Here is a 17,773-nt window from a genome sequence, read left to right on the forward strand (position 1 = left end):
TTTTTAATCTAGTTTTCAATTGGAGTATCTTACAGTACGTTGGCAGTTATAATTGACACGGCGCAGAACTAGGAGGAGAGTGGGAACTGCTGTTTTCTGGCACTGCATTTAACTGTTTATATGTACATATGTATCAAAATATTAATCATTTAGCTTCATACATTGCCTCTCCCTATATATGTCATTTCCTCTCTCAAAGTGAGGATTAGGAGGTAGGATCAGTACTTTGTAATTTTCTTTTCAACTGACAAACAAGATAGCCCAGATGAGACTTTGGAAACTAAAAGCCAGGATTATTCCTAAGCTTCCCTATTGCTGAGCTATATATTTTCTGTTTGTGCGCAACAGCTGAAATTTTTTTCAGAATTTTTCATCTTAATCTTGATCAGGGGTTGATGAGGTAATGATTCAAGTTTGCCATTCACATAATAATTCCAATGCTCGGCTGCTGTTGCTGATGCCTGCGGGGTTGCTGACTGGCCCTTATTTGAAATGGTCACTTTCCATTTCATACTCCCCATCCCCAGTGATTGCTACTTTTAAACAGCAGTGAGTAGAGAATGGAGCCTCCAAATTTGTTTCCATTCTTGTTGTTGTTTGAATTTTGTTTTGCTCCTGGCATGTTCTAACACTAACCGTCTGTTTTCTAGATGTTCTCGAACAACGATGAAGCTGTGATAAACAAGAAACTCCCAAAGGAACTGCTTCTCCGGTAAGAATAACATAAAGCTCCAGTAAAGGAATCTTTTTGCTTTCATATAGAGATTATAGATCAAAAAGTAAAACAAATTCTTTTAAATGGTCAAATTTTGCACATGTACAAATGCGTTATGTTGAAATACTACTAACGTGTCCAAAAAGTGCATACTGGCAGCATAACCTTTAAAGTTTTAAGGTTTAACTTCAAGCAGAAGCAATTATCATTTTTTTATGTTAAGACCATCTTATTTGAACCACGAGTATATGTAGTTTTTCACCTGGAACTAAGCCTTTTGGCTTTTCTGTAATTCCTCACCTCCAGAAGATTCTCTTTGTCTTTCTTTTTAAGTTACACATAGGATTTTTGGAAAAATTTCTTCATGGTATTTTTATTCCTAAAAATTGAAGGCTACTGTCAGAAGGTAGGATTATTAAAGTTTTAAAATGAGCAGCAAACAACTAAAGCTCCTGCATGTAACTTGCTGCTACTAAATACCACCGGTTTAGGTCTGGAGTGTCAAGCATACAGGCATTTATTTTGAACTTTTTTTACAATGTGATAGTTCTGAACCAATGTAATGGATATTTAGATACCTTAAGAATTTTGACAGTCGTCAGCAAAATCATTTCCTAATGTGATTTCTTATTGCTGCTTTTGGTAAACTTTCAAACTGACTTGTTTGCCCTTTTTATCTCGAGTGGCTCCAAATATTTCTTCCAACATTCTGTAATGTCTTGAGGGTGGTGCCCAGCTGCTTCATTTTTGAGAAGAGCACCTTTGGTGACGTCCTCTATGTTGCAGTTTATCTTAATACGTTAATTTTGCTCTATGGTTCACTGGTGAATTTTATAAGATGTGTGGTTATGTCTGTAACGCTATGACATTATTTTTCTCCCTGACGGAGAAGATGGTCCCAAAATCTGACTATGTCAGGTTGGGTAAATCCTGACTTGCTTTCGAGACCCAAATTGAATTTAAGTTGCTTTTGATTGAGATATCTAGTACTTGAATGCTGAAACTAGTGACTCATCACCTTAATCACTTTTTTTGTTTGTAACTAATACCATATTAAAATAGCTTAATTTCTGGTTACTTTATTCAATGTAGTGTTCATAAAGTTATTTTGGGAGATGGGTAGCTTCTTGCGCAAAGATTTAATCAAAAGTACTGATTTGAGAGTCACAAAATGGCAATGTTGACACGACTTTTGTTTTACCCTGAAGACTCTTGATTTCGCACAGTTGGTGGTGTTATTGCCTGAATTGGAATGATACACACTTAGTCTAAGACTTTAAGATCTACAAAACAGAATCTAACTTAGAGTGGCACTCCATTGCAAGCAACTACATTTTCAGAGGTGCTATTCTTTGGATTACGCTTGAAAATAAATGGAAATTGCACCTGTTATTTCTAGTGGTTGAGATGGCATTGAATATTCCATTTTTAATATTCAAAAAAAACAGCAGGGATATAACTCTCAACGTTTTTTTTTTGTTAGGCACTACTCAGTACCAATTAATTGTCCTTGTTCTTGTTACCATTGTTGACCATTTATGTTGCCATAAAGTAGTTACTAAATTTGACCAAATGTCAATGAACTATCTGAAAGACTTTGATATGCAAGGTAGTTATAGAAATATTTTCTTTTTGGAAGAGCACAAATTTGAGTGCCCTAAGGAGAGTGTGGCGAGAAAAGTAACTTCATTTCGAAAAATGGTAAGATAGGTAGGCTGTGATCACCAGTCAGTGGAGTACAACAAATAAGTTTTGATGGATTTATTTCTAAAGTAAAGAAGTCCTAGAGTTTGTTTTGTTTGTATATTCTGAATTAAACAGTAATAGAACACAACTAATTTTCAATGTTTTGGAGAAGCAATGCTTAGAATCTGTGAATTTGAAGAGCCACTGTCCGATCTGTTTGTTAAATTTTTGTTTCTAAATATCTTTCTTGTTTTTTCACTTCACTGTGCCAAAAATAATTTGGGCAGGAAACCGAATTGAATTAAGTACCAAGTGATTATTCAAGTATGTAGGAAACAATGTAGTTTTTAACATTTTTAGTCAGTGGAAAAGTCCTAAGAAGTATTTTTGTAACTGTGCAGCATGATAGCTTTGATCACAAACATGCCATTTTATAAATAAGTTGGGCCAGAAGCAGCGGTGTAATTGGAATCTTGCATCATAGTGTAGTAAGCTCATGATTTCCCCACCTTCAAATGCTGTTCACAGTTGTTCTGTCTGTTAAATGTTGAGCAAACAATGGGAGCCGTAGTGTAGTGGTTATATTACGGGCTTAGTAATCCACAGGGCTGAACTAATGATCTGGAGGCATGCGTTATACCCTTCCATGCCAACTAAGCAATTTAAATTCAGTTAATTAAATAAATCTGAAATAAAAAAGCTAGTATTGATTTGTGAGTTTACCAGTACTATCTGATTTCTATCTGATCTGTCTGGTTTATTAATATTACCTAGAGGAGGAAATCTCTGGCTTCTGTATAATTTTGGAACCACATGAATGTTGTTTATTCTTAACTGCCTTTTGACGTGGTTAGTAAACCTCTGGACTGTGCAGAGGGTGACTGACCACTATCCTTAACAAATGCTGGTTTTGTCAGTGGCACCCAGAGAGAATGAATAAATAAAAATGCACATCTTCGAGAGAGAGTAAGGAATTGAAAATAAACAAGTCTGTATTCCTAATTCCATCTTGCTGGCATTTCTATGTCTAATTCAAAAGTTGGTTTCCCAACTAGAAATGGGCAGTTTACAATTGGGCACAGAGAACCAATATATACTTTAATGTGGAGTGAATTTTCAATTCTCTACAAGCATCTGTCTTGAAGAAAATTATAATCAATAGTTTTTTGACAACTGTTGAGAAAAAGAAAATGGAAATTTCCTGAGAGTAGTGTGGTGTTATCAATAGTGATCTGTGGATTTCTTCCAAGACTCTGGTTCATATTTGTATGTGTTGTTAAAGAAGGTAATAAAAGTTTGGTTTTGTCTGATCATTAGTAGAGAAGCTGATAGTATTCATAGTTCTGGATGGAGTAAATATAAAATGGAATGGGGTTTTAATGTTGATAAATGTGAAATATTCCATGTTTTGGTGCAGTAAATCTAAATCTTTGGTAGAATTACGCATAAACTTTCAGCATAAATGTAAACTATTTGCCTCCACTTCCATAGAAGTGTTTATGCTTTACTCAATGAATTTTCTATCCTACTTGTGTCATTCAACAATCTTTTTCTCTCATGTATTTATTGAGCTTCCTCTTAAATCCACCCGTGCTGTTCTGTGGTAGCAAGTTCTGATTTTTGCATGTTTTGAGGAACATTCAATATTTCTGCTAGAATAGTACAGTGGGTGTGTTTTTCCACTGTTTTTATGTAAGATATGGAGCTAATATTGTTCTTGACTTGTGATGTATCTTTACGATCAAGTGACCATGTGATTTAACTGGTAGTATGTTGCCTCTTGCACCAGATGGTCATTGTTTCGCATTTGCGCATCTTTGATTTGAATATCTAACCCCTCCTGATCCTCCATTTGCATTACCGATGCAAAGCTATACTGTCTGAATGCTGTTCTTTTGATGAGACTTTGAAAAGGAAGACAGCAAACATTTCAGGTGAGTAGTGAAGATTGAATGAATGCATTTATAAGATGTTCCTCCTAATGTCCAGACCAACATTCTTCTTTCCATGCGCACCATTAAATGATGAATCAGCCAGCCAATAGTCAATTTCTATTTGTCGACCTTGCAACTCTCAAATTAACTGACTCCTAGCAGCAGTGACTGAACCCGAAAGTAATGAATTATGTGAAGTGCTTTGGGGCCTTATTGCAGATTGGATATGGTGATTAATGCAATATCTTTTATCCTGAGTGTATATAGACTATAAATGGATCTTCAGTTACATTACAGTAGAAATAGTTTGTACTATTTGGGCATGATTTTAACAATAAAGAAATTGTGCTGCAAGGGATTCAGATGAGACTTGGGTTGGAAAATGAGATTCATGTGATTTTTTGTATCTTCTTCAGAGCAGTTGATGGGAAGATGTTTTAGATGTTTTACAATGCTGACCAGCATAGACAAATTGTGAGCATGGAATTTTGAAATTGGAACAATTTCCCTTTCAAAGTTGTTGATCTAGGTAAAAGGTGACCATTAAAGCATTTAATATTGTGTATCTTCATTAAAGTAATTAAGAGAACAAGGGCAGATTTGCTGAATTTGTGATACTCAGCCAGCAGGGCAGCAAGTTGAGAAGGATTCTGTTTGAGAAATATACATAGGCTAAGTAAATGAGCAAAGCATTTGGCAGATGGAACATAATGTGGAAATGAGGTTAGCATTTTGGTTGGCAGAGTATAAATTGGAAGGAAACTGCAGAGTGACGTGTTATAAAAGCATTGGAGTGTCCTTTTGTGTGTGAAATATAAAAAAAATTAGCATGCAGTAATTGGGAAGGCCCATGGAATATTGGCCTTTCCTTACAGGGGATGAATTATCAGAGTGGGAAAGACTTGCAACAACTGTACACTTCACCGGTGAAAGCAAACTGTGGGAACCAAAAATCAATACAGTCCCCTTGCATAAGTAGAGATATCCTTGGATGCAGTTTAGTGAAGGTTTTGGAAGGAGGAGATTGCTCATAAGACAAAGATTGAGCAATTTTAGAACAGATTCTTTGGGGCTTGTGAAGTGATCTTATTGAAACATAAAATCTTCAAGTATAGTTAAATAACTCCACAGAGGCTGGTATCCTGACACCAGGTCACCCTTTATTTACACATGCACGGTACGTGGAGTCTTACCAGCTAGCTCAGGGTCAGTCCCAAGAGTGAAGAGAATCCCCAAGATTCCTGTTTACATTTGTCAGCCAGGACTCCCTGACTGGGGCTATCCTGGGCCAATATGGAAGCTCTTAGTCAATGAGATCTACTTGGCCAACTTCATTCCAGTCTCTGCATATAGATACTGAGAATATGTCGCCTCACGGCGAATGTAAAACTAGAGGGCATAATTTCAGAATAAGGTATCACCCATTTGACGCAAGGATGATATTATTTATTCTTTATTCATTTACGGGATGAGGGTGTCACCGGCTAGGCCAGCATTTATTGCCCATCCCTAATTGCCCAGAGGACAGTTAAGAGTCACCCACATTGTTGTGGGTCTGGAGTCACATGTAGGCTGGACCAGGTAAGGATGGCCGTTTCCTTCCCTAAAGGACATTAGTGAACCAGATGGGTTTTTCCGACAATCGACAATGGGTTCACGGTCGTCATTTAGATTCTTAATTCCAGATATTTTATTGCGTTTGAATCCCACCATCTGCCATGGGACATCGTCTCCCCATGTGAAATACATGAAATATCTTGAATGTTGAGAATCTTTTGAGAATTCTCAATTTTGGAACTGAGTCTTTGACTATGTTGTAACAGACAGCTAGTTAAACCACGGGAAGTAAAACTGCAGGAAAGTGGTATTGAGTGGATCAGATTGTGATAACCTGAATGGCAGATTGGGCTTGCTGAAGCCTCCTATTCCCTTTTTTTTTTGTATTCTTTAAACATTCTTTAAATATGGAAATTATGAATTTAATTTGTTTTTTTTCTCATTGCATTTTTTTTTTTTAAAGCCTGTTGACTTGCTGACAAATCCAATTCTGAATAGAAGTCTGGGTTTGTGTTGCCAACCCTCCTGGATTGACCTCTAGTGCTCTGCTGTGAACAATTGTGGAGAAATTTCATTGGGACATTAAACATTTTGGTGCTTTTCAGAGTTTCATTCGAATGCATCCTTATTAATTGCTAAAGAAAAGGATATGGCTAAGAGTTGTTTGGAGTGGAGAAGATTCCAATTGTATATTCAAATCTGTTCACTTCAGAATTGATTTGAAAATGCAATATATTGTGAAGGTAGACATGATGGTAGATGAATGCTGCAGACAGGGTAGTGGTAAACAGGAGATCATGGGTTGAAATTTTTACAAATGCATTTGGGACTAGCAATTCTAGATGGGAAGGTAATGGGGTCTAGGTCTAGCACTCTACTGCAAACAAAGCCAGCTTAATACCTTTACATGTTTTGCTGCTGTGTGTCCTGGTAACTATTGCAATTGTTGGCAAACATTGACTGCTTCTGAAATTTGAAGTATTTGAAAAGGCATGTTGAACTAATGACACAAAGAGCAAATATGTAGGCTTGCCTGATGTGAGATGTTTGCTGTCGTCAACAACCTGCATTTGTTGTTATTCCTTTTAAGGTAGAAAATGTATCCCTTGAGCCTTCTGAGAAGCACTCAAAAAAAAATTGATTAAGCTTTTGTTACCCCATTAATATTTCAAAGAGTTGGGCTTTGAAGCGTATCAAGAGGAGAGGCATGTGGAAAGACAGCAAGATTACAGGAGGTAACTCTGGCACATGGAGCCCTGGCAGCTGTAATCACTGTCTCCGAAATGAGCAAAAGAAAATAATGTTTTACAAGAGTCTGCTCTAAAGGAATGGGGTTTAGATCGTGGAGACTGCTGTAGTTGCAGAAAAGAGAGGTCATGGCATTAAATAATTTAAATGTGAAGATGATAACTTTTACATTTTGAAGCACCAGCGACTTGACGTTAGGGATAATTGGTGAGCAGGATTAAAACCCATCTACAATTACAGCATTTAAAAGGCCTATGGATAGGTATATGAAAAGAAAGGGCTTAGAGGGATATGGACCAAATGCTAGCATATGGAACTAGGTCAGATTGGGATGTCTGGTTGGTGCATATGAGTTGGACTGAAGGGTCTGTTTTCATGCTATATGACTGACTAAAGACCATTTTTTTTTAGGGAGGGAAGCTGCCATCGTTGCCTGGTCTGGCTTACATGTGACTGCAGAACCACAACAATGTGGTTGACTCTCTAATTGTCCTCTGGATAATTAGGGATTGTCAATAAATGCTGGCCTAGACAGCACCAACCAAATCCCATGAACAAATCAAAAACTTGTTACAGAATAGTATACTGGAAAAAGCTAGGTTGAAATTAGTTTTTTAAGAGGGTTTGATTTTTATGTTCGTATGGTGTCCATTCAGTTTTATGTCCAAGGAAAATTTGTGCTCATTCTGTTGATGAAATGTTTTAAAACTTTCATTTTTTTAAAAATGCGTTTACTGCTTGCATTTGACTTCTGATCCGAGCTTCTTCTTGTTATTATTCAAGAGTACATCTACTGATACAGCTGAAGTAGTTCCGGTGCAAAACTGTTTTCCCAAGCCTCATGCTGACTTGTGTTCATATTTTGTCAGTATCCCAGATGTTTAATGTTTCTTGTCCCAGTTATTGATGTTTACGCTTTTATAATGGGTCCTAATGAGTTGAGAGTAGTTGTAGAGATGATACTTCAAACATAGCTTTTCCTTTCAAAGATACTGGAGTCTGGTAGAAATCATGTGACTATATTAACAGTCCTTTTTTTAAAAGAAGTAATGAACCACAACTGAATGCTTAATTGTGAATACAACATTGCAGCATTTAAGGATGTGCATAAAATGGTGTGAAATTTTAAGAACTCTTCCAATATTTCTGATTAAGCAATGCCAATGACCTGAATACTTGCATCTTTCCTTTCCACCACTGATAGCAGAGCCTTTGGGTCATCTTAGTCTACTTTATGGAATTCTGTAAACCACCTTGCCTTTTTTTTTAAAAAAAAACCTTTTAAATGCCATCTGTTTAAGCCAAGTTTTTGGTTATCTTTCCAAAAAATTCCCACCACCATTTCTGGTTTGGAAACACTTTTGTTGTTAGTTTACTATGTCAGAATATGCTTTGTCAATTCATAGTGCTGTAACTGTGTTTGTTTTAATTTTAAAATAGCCTGTTAGAAATTTATTTCAGTATTTTAGTTAGATTGAAGAAGGGCTCCAGTTCAAATTGGATCAGCACTTCCTTTGATCATAATGAAGGCAAAAATAAATCATTCCCAGAACTGAAGTTCAGAAGTTATTTTACTTGTGATTTTGTGTCTCTTTCGCCATGTTAAACTTCTTGGGAGTTCACGTTTATCTGATTTGATACACATCCTGCCTGCTGCTGCTGGGTGTGGATTTTGCCATTGTTTTTGACTAGGTTCCTGTGATGGGACCTTTTTCTTTTTACTGCCTTAGTATTTGTTTAACATTTTAGATACACCAAGTCAATTAACTGTGCTTGTCACCCATTTTTATAAATTCCAAATGTAAGGAAGATTTGAATAGACATCCAAATCCCTTTTTAGGTAATTAAGGAGGAGAAAGTTGGGTTAGATCTGCTGATTAACTCAGGACTTTAACAATTAGGAATAAGCATCAAAATGATCTCATTTGATTTCTTGCTAATCAGAGCAATATTTTCTGTGTTTTTGTGCTGTGATGCGATGGTCACAAAGCTAACAGAATTAAATGAGATTCATGCTGACATCTTTTTGTCAGAAAAGGATCCGCTTGTAAAATGCCAACAAATGGATGCTGACAAACCCTCCGTTATCCCATCAAACTCAGCTTTAATTGGACTACAGTTGGCAGGGGATGTTGGCAATGGGGCTTGATGGTTATAGCATCTGCCATTTAAACTACTGAGTATGCTCCAAGATGCAAGAGAATGCCTAGAGTTGCTTCCTGAGTCAGCAGTACTGTAAAATATTGCCTTTAATGAATTGAAGAATTGGTGTGGTCATTCGTTCCATTTAATAGTTAGTTTGTAAAGCATGGCTCTGAACTTCACTGCCATGACTGTTGATGTGAAATCAATGTTTTCTGATTGACCAATGGTTTGGCTTGACTATCCAGCTTATTCAAGTTGCCAGGTATTGATAAAAATTGTACCAGCATTTTATAAAATGCACATTGATCTGCAGAAGACTTTTTTAAAAAGATTGCCCCAGCATTTCGTTAATTAGCCCTCCTTTACGTTTTCCATCACAGTAATTAGCCTTTTAGATTCATAATTAGTTAATTGAGAAGAGATTTGATAAAGTTGCTCAAAACTAATGGTCTAGACAGAGCAAATAGAGAAACTATTCTTGCTGGTGGAAGAGTGGAGAACCAGAAGACGGACTTGAGTAGATTGACAAAAGAAACAAAGATGGCATGAGGAAAAATTTTTATTTGCAACTGGTTATGATCTTGATGTACTGATTTTCATTTTTTAGAAATGACAGTTATGGTAGATTCAATTGTGGCCTTCAAAACAGGATTGGATAATCATCTGGAGGGAGAACGTTTGAAGGACTACAGGGACGATGCAAGGAAGGGAAATTAGCTAAATTGTCCTTGCAGAGAGCCAACATGTGCTCCAAGAGTCGATGGCCACCTGTGCTGTAACCATTTCATGATTCTGCGGCTCATTCAAGAGAATAGAGGAAAGACTTTTGTTATTCCATATCATTGCCTAAGAAAATTTTAACACACTGTTTTTCACATAGGCTGGTTCCCTGTTTTTCTACAAAGTTTAAGTGTATGACAAAAATGGTCTTTAATGGTGAAGTGTGTTGATACACCAACATAGTATACCTTGGAGGAGGAACTTTCAATCCCTTGGAGTTGTTTCTGGGGAGGCGAAACCTCTCGCGGTAAGGCATAAGGGTAAATTGATCAGAATGATCAACTTACCAGATCCTGCTTTGTAGTCAGACCTTGGTTTTAGATACTTTTGCAGAATATCACTTTTTTGTTTTCTTTTGGTTTTGCCCTTGATGGAAAAATTGTACAAAACCTGAATCAGTGAGAAAATGTTGGAGTGGGGCTGGGAAGGTGGGAAACAACCACTCTGTTAGCCTTGCATTGTGAGCAAATACAGGCAAACATGATGAAATTGCTTTCAACTTAATTTCCCAAATCTGTCAGAACTTTCTTTTCTGTAATTAGTCTGAATAAGTGTGGTTACAATAGAGGTAAGCAACAGTGGTAAACCTTTGTAACAGTTTGGCCTTTTGTTATTTTGCTTACAATTGGCAATGTTAGTACTTACCAAGCTACAAAATAGAGTGGGACAATTTTGTTTTATCTTGTGATTCCTTACCCAGCTAGGTTTTCAGTTACTTGCCTGAAGGAGCTACTTGGAGAAAGTTAGTTATCTTGGACTCGTCTTATGAAATGGTTCTCCCTTTGTATCTGTGACTCAGAAGTGATTCCAAAATTACTTATGGTGCTTACCTGTTAGTATTCACTGATTCTGGTCTCTGTAAAACAGCTCCAAAAATAAAACCCTTCCCTTTTTTCGCATGCATGGTTCCTGTTGCTTATTGTGTGTGGGACTGACATTGCATTACACCACAAGATAGCAAGCAGATTATTTGCAGTAGACTAGTAATATCTATCTACTCATCCTGATGGGCCATTTTAATGCTTTATTTGAGCCTGGTAGGTGTAAATACAAATACACCTCCCTCTTGAATCAGTGCAGCTTTTATACTGCAATGCACTTTATGCAGGTTGTTCTTTAAGAACTTCTGTTAGTTTGTAGAACTTCCTGGGTTGGAAAGATTACATTTTTTTTTTTAAACATTTGTTAAAGATGCACGTTCACCTTGCTGAGTGAATGTGTCCTTCCAATTTCCTCCTTGTGATACTGGAACAGAAAAAGCTAAGAGTTGTGTGTCACCTCCAGAAAGCCAGTAGCATGACACAGCTAAGTGTACTACTCAAAATGAGCAAACAGGAGATTAAAGTGAATGTGTTTGCAGTTATACAGCAGATCCATTAACAGTGTTCGACTTTCCAAACCAAGGGAGTTGAAGCCAAAAAATTGGTATCGACTCTTGAGATAGCCCTATTCTATTTGATCAGCTACTCATTATCTAAACCAGCTGAAATATTTGGAATTTATGGAAATCAATGTAATTAAAGGCTGCCTTTATCCAAAAGTGGTGACTCAGTTGTGAGAAGGCCTGTTAAATAATAAATTAAAAGCCAGTATAACCTTGGTAGAACTATCCAGATTATTTGATGCCAGGGTTGCTGAATTAGATATTGGTGCTAATCAAAACAAAAATTAAAATGCACTTCGGTAAATACATAACATGTAAAATCTTTCTTAAAATACCAATTCCTGTCTGCATATCTTGCTTAATGTTATGACTTTTTTTTTTTTCTTTATTTTGCTCAAAATTTACCTTAAATTTATGTCAGCATTTCCCAATCATTGTTTCAATGCCAACTGCCGTCAAGTAGTTTCAGGCTCTTGCCACTAGGAGATCCTGTAGAGCACATTTCTTCTTTGTTTTTGAACTGATATCATCCTTCATTTTAGTGGAAGCCTTCTTTAATCAGCTGACCATGAACTCTGTACATCAGTAGAGTAGATTGTAGGAACAAATGAAGACTGCAGGCATCAGAGATAAAACAATATCTGTTGTTAGTGGTGGCTGGTTTAGGGGAGAAATATTGTCTGGTACATTTCCCAGTTCAAACAACAAGATGCGATCTCATTCATCTGAGTAATCAACCATTTTTGAACATATATGAAGGGTAGTGCTTTTTGCTTACTAACCTCTTGCACTGACATTTCAGCTTGGGTAGTATATATGTATAATGCTTAGGCTTGACTCACCAATGAATTTACTGTGATAATTTGCATTTATCCCTTCATCCTTTTCTCTTTAACAATTTGTAGAGTATATGGTATAGAATTCTATTTGTCAAGTGTAAATTTAAGTCCTATTGGAATTAGTTGGAATAATAAAATCTAACTTAGTTGCTTAACAGCAGCAATTAGTGATCAGAAAAGCCAGGTGTTACTACTTTTATAAAGTTTTGAAATCTATTTGTGGTTCGCTTTATATGCACTATACCCAAAGATAATAGCAATGCCAGGAAAGAGTTTGAGTAGTTCTTTTACACAATGAAGCAATATTTCACTTCTACTATGATACTTCCTGTAAACTTGATAATTGTGCTGTCCTGGGTAGGTATGCAGGTCAGAAAAGGTTCTGACCAATGATTTCAACTTGGGACTGCTTTTCAAGGGTGCAGCAATTTTCCTCCATCTGAAGTGTGGCTGGAAATTAGCAGGTGGTTTCTACTCCTGATCACTATCCAGTGATACAGGGGGAAATTATGCAAAAATGGTGAGGCTTTGGTATGAGCAACATGTGCTCTAACAGCTTTCTGACACTTGCTGGCTTGATCGTGTATTAAATGAGGGAGCCATTTGGATAATAACCATGGACTCCTGGCGTGGAAATACCTTGCTAATAGCATTGTGCGTCAGCCGACGGGGCATAGTCTGCGGTGGCTCAAGAATGCGACTGACCACGACCTTCTCAAAAGGAGCAAAGGATGGGCAATAAATGTTGGCCCAGCCAGCAACACCAACGTTCCATGAAATGAATTAAGAAAATTGTTGCAGTGAACAAATTGCGTGATGACAGAGTAACCAGACCATGTTGTAAAGTATTTTCTTTTTTGGATCCTGCTCTGAATAGGAGTACACCAAGTGATCTGAAACAAAAACAGAAATTACTGGTGAAGCTCAGCAGGCCTGGCAGCATCTGTAGGAAGAAAGAGTTAACGTTTTGAGTCTGGTATCTCTTCGTCAGAACTCTGAAAAGGTGACCTCTATGAATGATCTAAATGAGGAAAGATCTGTTTTGATCCCAGCTGATGGTAATGCTGGACAAGTCAGATCCCAGACTGAAAGCTGGCATGATGGATCATATGTTTGATTTTAATGAAGTGGTCTCTTGCTGAAACATAAGCACATAATGTTGCAGATTTTGTTATCACAATAAAACAGAAGCTTATTAATGAAAGAAATGAAGATAAAATAGAATAAATCAAACCATTTACTTGTAACACAAATTCAAGTATTGTTTAAGCAAACAGCAAAAGTGTTGAATCCCATTAATCCAAAACACTCCTTCATAAATTTAAAAGGAAAGCAACAGCTTTCGTATAGTACCTAAAGCAGACCTTTTTTGGTACGGTACCCAAAAGCACATCTAGAGCTATAGATAGAGTTGATGGTAGTTGGCGTTTCCCTAAGATGGGGAATTTCAAGACTAGGAGCCACATATTTTAAGGTGAGAGGAAAGAGATTTTAAAAAAAGACATGAGGCAAATGTCTTACACAGGATTGCTCACGTGTAGAGTGAACTTCCTGATTTAAGTTGTGGATGCGGGTACAATTACAGTGCTTAGACATTTGAATGGATATATGAATAGGAAAGGTTTGGAGGGGTATGGGCCAGGAGCAGGCAGGTGGCACTAGTTTACTTTGGGATCATGTTTGGCATGGACTGGTTAGACTGAAGGGTCTGTCTCCATGCTCTGACTCCATAACACCACTTGTTCAGCACTAGCCCAAGAGTCCCTGACATCTCAGTAGGTTTAAGATTGTCATGGCTTTCATCTATAGATTGAAACTGCAGCTACTTTCTTCCTTGAGCTATTATACCTATGATAAGTGATAATAAAAATATGCATAAATCACAGTTTACATCACACTTTTCACGTCCAACTTGAAGCTATTCAGGGTGTTAACAGTTCCGTCAAATCACCCCTTCCTGGTCTAAATTCTAGTGGAAACAAGCACAGCCTGTTCAACCTATCCTAAAACCAACGCACTCTTCCAGCGTCAATCTAGATAATCTCATCTGATCTGCCTTCAATGCATTTACATCCTTCTTCAAATAAGGAGACCAAAACTGCGCACAGTATTTGTCACGTGGTCTTACCATCGCCCTGTATAACTGAAGCATAACATCCTTGGTTTTATGTTCCATTCATTTCATAGTATTACATCCCATTGGCTTTCATGATTATTTCCAGGATTGGAGTGATCAAGTTGGTGAGGGTACAATTTTCTCTCCCTTTTTATCTGTAAGTACATGTTAGACCTTCTTGCATAGTTTTGGGTGTTTGTTCCCATAGTGAAACCAATGCAGAGTGATTATGAATAGTGGGTTCCATTCCAATTTGCCTGTAAAGACACTGCTTAAAACTTCTTCTGATATCAGGAGCTATTTGTTGTTTTACCCTTTTTTATACCACTTTTTTTTAAAAAAATGTTGAAGCATTACTATCTCTGAGCAATGACCTCAAGTTTGGCAAACTGACTGAGTGAAGGTCTGTTTCCTTCCATGATGTAAACACAAAACCCTGTTTTCCCTAAACAAATAAAAAAACTACTGCAAGCCCTGCTGTGGTTGGCCATTGCTGATGATAACATATCGCCTGTCTGTGTCTGTAGTTAAGTATAGGTAGAATAATTGTTGCTATGTTTGGTCTTTTCAAAGATGCTTAGGTTTGGGATCACTTTGGGACAGAGGAAGACAAAATAGTTTCAAATTAACATTCTTGTTCAATTGAAATTTGCTAATACAGTCCTACAAAAGAACTTGCTGATCCAGTGCAAAAAAAAGTCTCACATGGTCTGCGAGTCATGGTGGAAAAGATGATGGGGCATAGAAACATAGGAGATATTGGGAGGCATGAATGACCAAATACATATTTTATTTTCTGAGATGAGATTTATTCCTGGTAGCTAAAGAAGAACAGTCTTTTTTCCAAGTAACCAATTTTAAGCAGGACACCCATTTGAGAAAAGTGAAACAAAGACTTGCATTCGTCACCTCAGGATATCCTACAATGCCTTTACAACTAATGATTTTTTTTTTCCTGAAATGTGATTCCTATTGTAATGTTCAAGACACTATTCCAAGTGGGAATAACAACGAGATGGTGACCAACTAATCTTGTTTTTAATGTTGGGTGAGGGATTAATACTGTTGGTTAGGGCACTGAGAAAAGCACTCCTGCTTGTTTAAACAATGTCTTGGGCTCTTTTTACATCTACCAGAGGGCTTAGACAGGACCTCCTGTTAACATCTGAAAAACGTTACCTCAAGATGCATCATTCCTCTTTTGTACTGGAATAAACCTTTGAAGTCACAAGCCTCCAAACTGGTTAAGACCTGGAGGTGACCACAGCTGATAGCCAAGCAGAGGTAGAATGTCATTCCCCAGGTTTTGTAGGCTGGATTGCTGAGGTTCAATGGATCAATGATAGCCTCTGAGCTCTGGTTTGGGCATGCAATTGAAAATAAATAGAAACACTTATTTATTTGTGATAATTAGGACTTGTTCTAACATTAGCCCTATTCACAGACTTGGATTGACTATATATATATAGACACACACACGTGCACGCACACGCACGTACAATAATCACTGAACTTCCACATCCTTAAAGTACGACGTCACAACTTTGCTATTCTGATCTGAATTATCTGCAAAGTGATTTTGTAAAATAAAAAAATCTCGAAGCTGTACTTATTGAAAGATCATCTAATTGGTGCTGATTTTTATCTTGACAACCATACCTTGTTTGAAATACCACACCATATTTCCAGATGAAATGATGTTGCTAAGCACTGCCTATCCTTGCTGGACCTTTTTAACAGACTTAATGGTGACAGTAGCATTCTGGGGTCATGGGTCTTTTACGAGCCATGTGCTCCCCTTTTACGATGACTGCATGAAACAGTATGTGTTTTTGTTTTAGTCTTTCTGCAGTGCTGTATTTTATACAACTTCTGTTGAGATGTAAAAAAAAAAAATCCATTGTCCTGGCCTGTTCTTGAGGAGAGGGCAGATGTTTTATTTTTCAGACGTTTGCCCTTTTAACCAAGTAGAGGCGATTGTTCCTGTGAAATTTTGAATAATCCTATTAAGGGTTAGGAAAATGGAGAAAGCAATGTTGGAAGATACTTTAAATCTTGCTTTAGAGCATTCTGCATTGCAGTACGTCGAGCTGTACCTTTGTTTCAAAACCATCCTAGAATTCTTAATGAAATAAAAATCCTTTCAAAAAGAAATTATTTTGGCCTACTGCTGTCCTTGAATGGTGAGTATTTAAATGAATGCTTAATTCAGATTAAGCAAACAAAATAGTTAGATATTTAATTGCCCTAATTTTAATAATCTTCAGTTATGCTGAGCACTTACCATCAAAGCAAAGGATCAGTGAATTCTGCACAGACATAAATCACAGCACGTGGTCGGTGACCATATGCTGTGTTTTAAACAAAAATCGTGTGGTGCTTTGCCTGTTCCAAATCCATCATTATGAATGTCAAGTATATCCTCCGTGCAAGTCCCACTCATTGATTGTATTGAGGTAAGAGCAAAATAATGCACGTGCTAGAAACCTGAAGTCAAAATAGAAACACTTAGCAGTCAGATCGCATCTCTGGAGAGAGCGCTTGCAGTGGCGGCTTTTCCACTCGCAGACTGGATATATTCTTGCATCCCAATTCCAATTTCTCAGCACTATGCTCCTTGATTGTAATGATCTGTATTGAACATCTACAGTTATGGCCCCAAGGTCTATCTCTGCACTGTCTGAACTGCCTCTGTTTTCATGCTGCTTGACCAACATCCTGTATTGGATAAGTGGAAATTTCGTCCAGTTAAAAATATTGACTTGGAGCCCCACAAATCTATTCCCAAGCTATCAATAGCATTTCCTTCCCTGGCTACTATTTCAAGCTAGATCAGATTTTTTGCAAAGTTTGTGTCCAGTTGAGCCAAGAATTGAGTTCAGGACTCCATATCCTCTCCCTTTACTATGTACTTCGATCTTCATGATACAGAAATTTCTACACCCCACCTCCTCCACCTCTCTGGCTAATCTGGCATTGAACCTCTACTCTGTGCTTTTTTTTTCAACCTCCCAGTCTTGATAGTTAGTGTTTTCCTTGCCAGCCACCACCTTTCCACACTACACAAACTTGAACTCACCGAAAACGTTGTTGCCCGATCATTAACATGCATCAAGCTCAGTCACCAATCACTATTTGCTTGCTGACCTTCAGTGGCTTCTGGCCCTCAAAAGAATCAATTTTAAAATTCTTATCCTTGTATTAAAGTCCGGCTGTACATTTCCACAGTAAACTCCTACAGCCTTTCATTCTGAGGATTCTTTGTCCCTTCAATTCTGGCCTCTTTTTATACATTCCTTGCATACCTCACCCCATCATTGGTGTTCAGCCTCCAGCACACTCTGTCTAAATTTTTCCCTCCTTTTTTCC

The 17,773-nt window shown here is 37.4% G+C and overlaps 1 protein-coding gene across 3 annotated transcripts in view; it reads left to right on the forward strand.

The window, feature by feature from the left end:
* The window catches only part of LOC109923003 (F-box/LRR-repeat protein 20), a 123,020-nt gene that overhangs the window by 44,589 nt on the left and 60,658 nt on the right, over positions 1–17,773 (forward strand). For all 3 annotated transcript variants that reach the window (XM_048614493.1, XM_048614492.1, XM_048614494.1), the window contains exon 2: positions 651–712. In XM_048614493.1, coding sequence (XP_048470450.1) covers positions 651–712 — 62 coding nt within the window. The remainder of the gene's footprint in view (positions 1–650; positions 713–17,773) is intronic.

Source organism: Rhincodon typus, chromosome 30 (assembly GCF_021869965.1).
Source record: "Rhincodon typus isolate 14 chromosome 30, sRhiTyp1.1, whole genome shotgun sequence".
NCBI lineage: Eukaryota > Metazoa > Chordata > Chondrichthyes > Orectolobiformes > Rhincodontidae > Rhincodon > Rhincodon typus.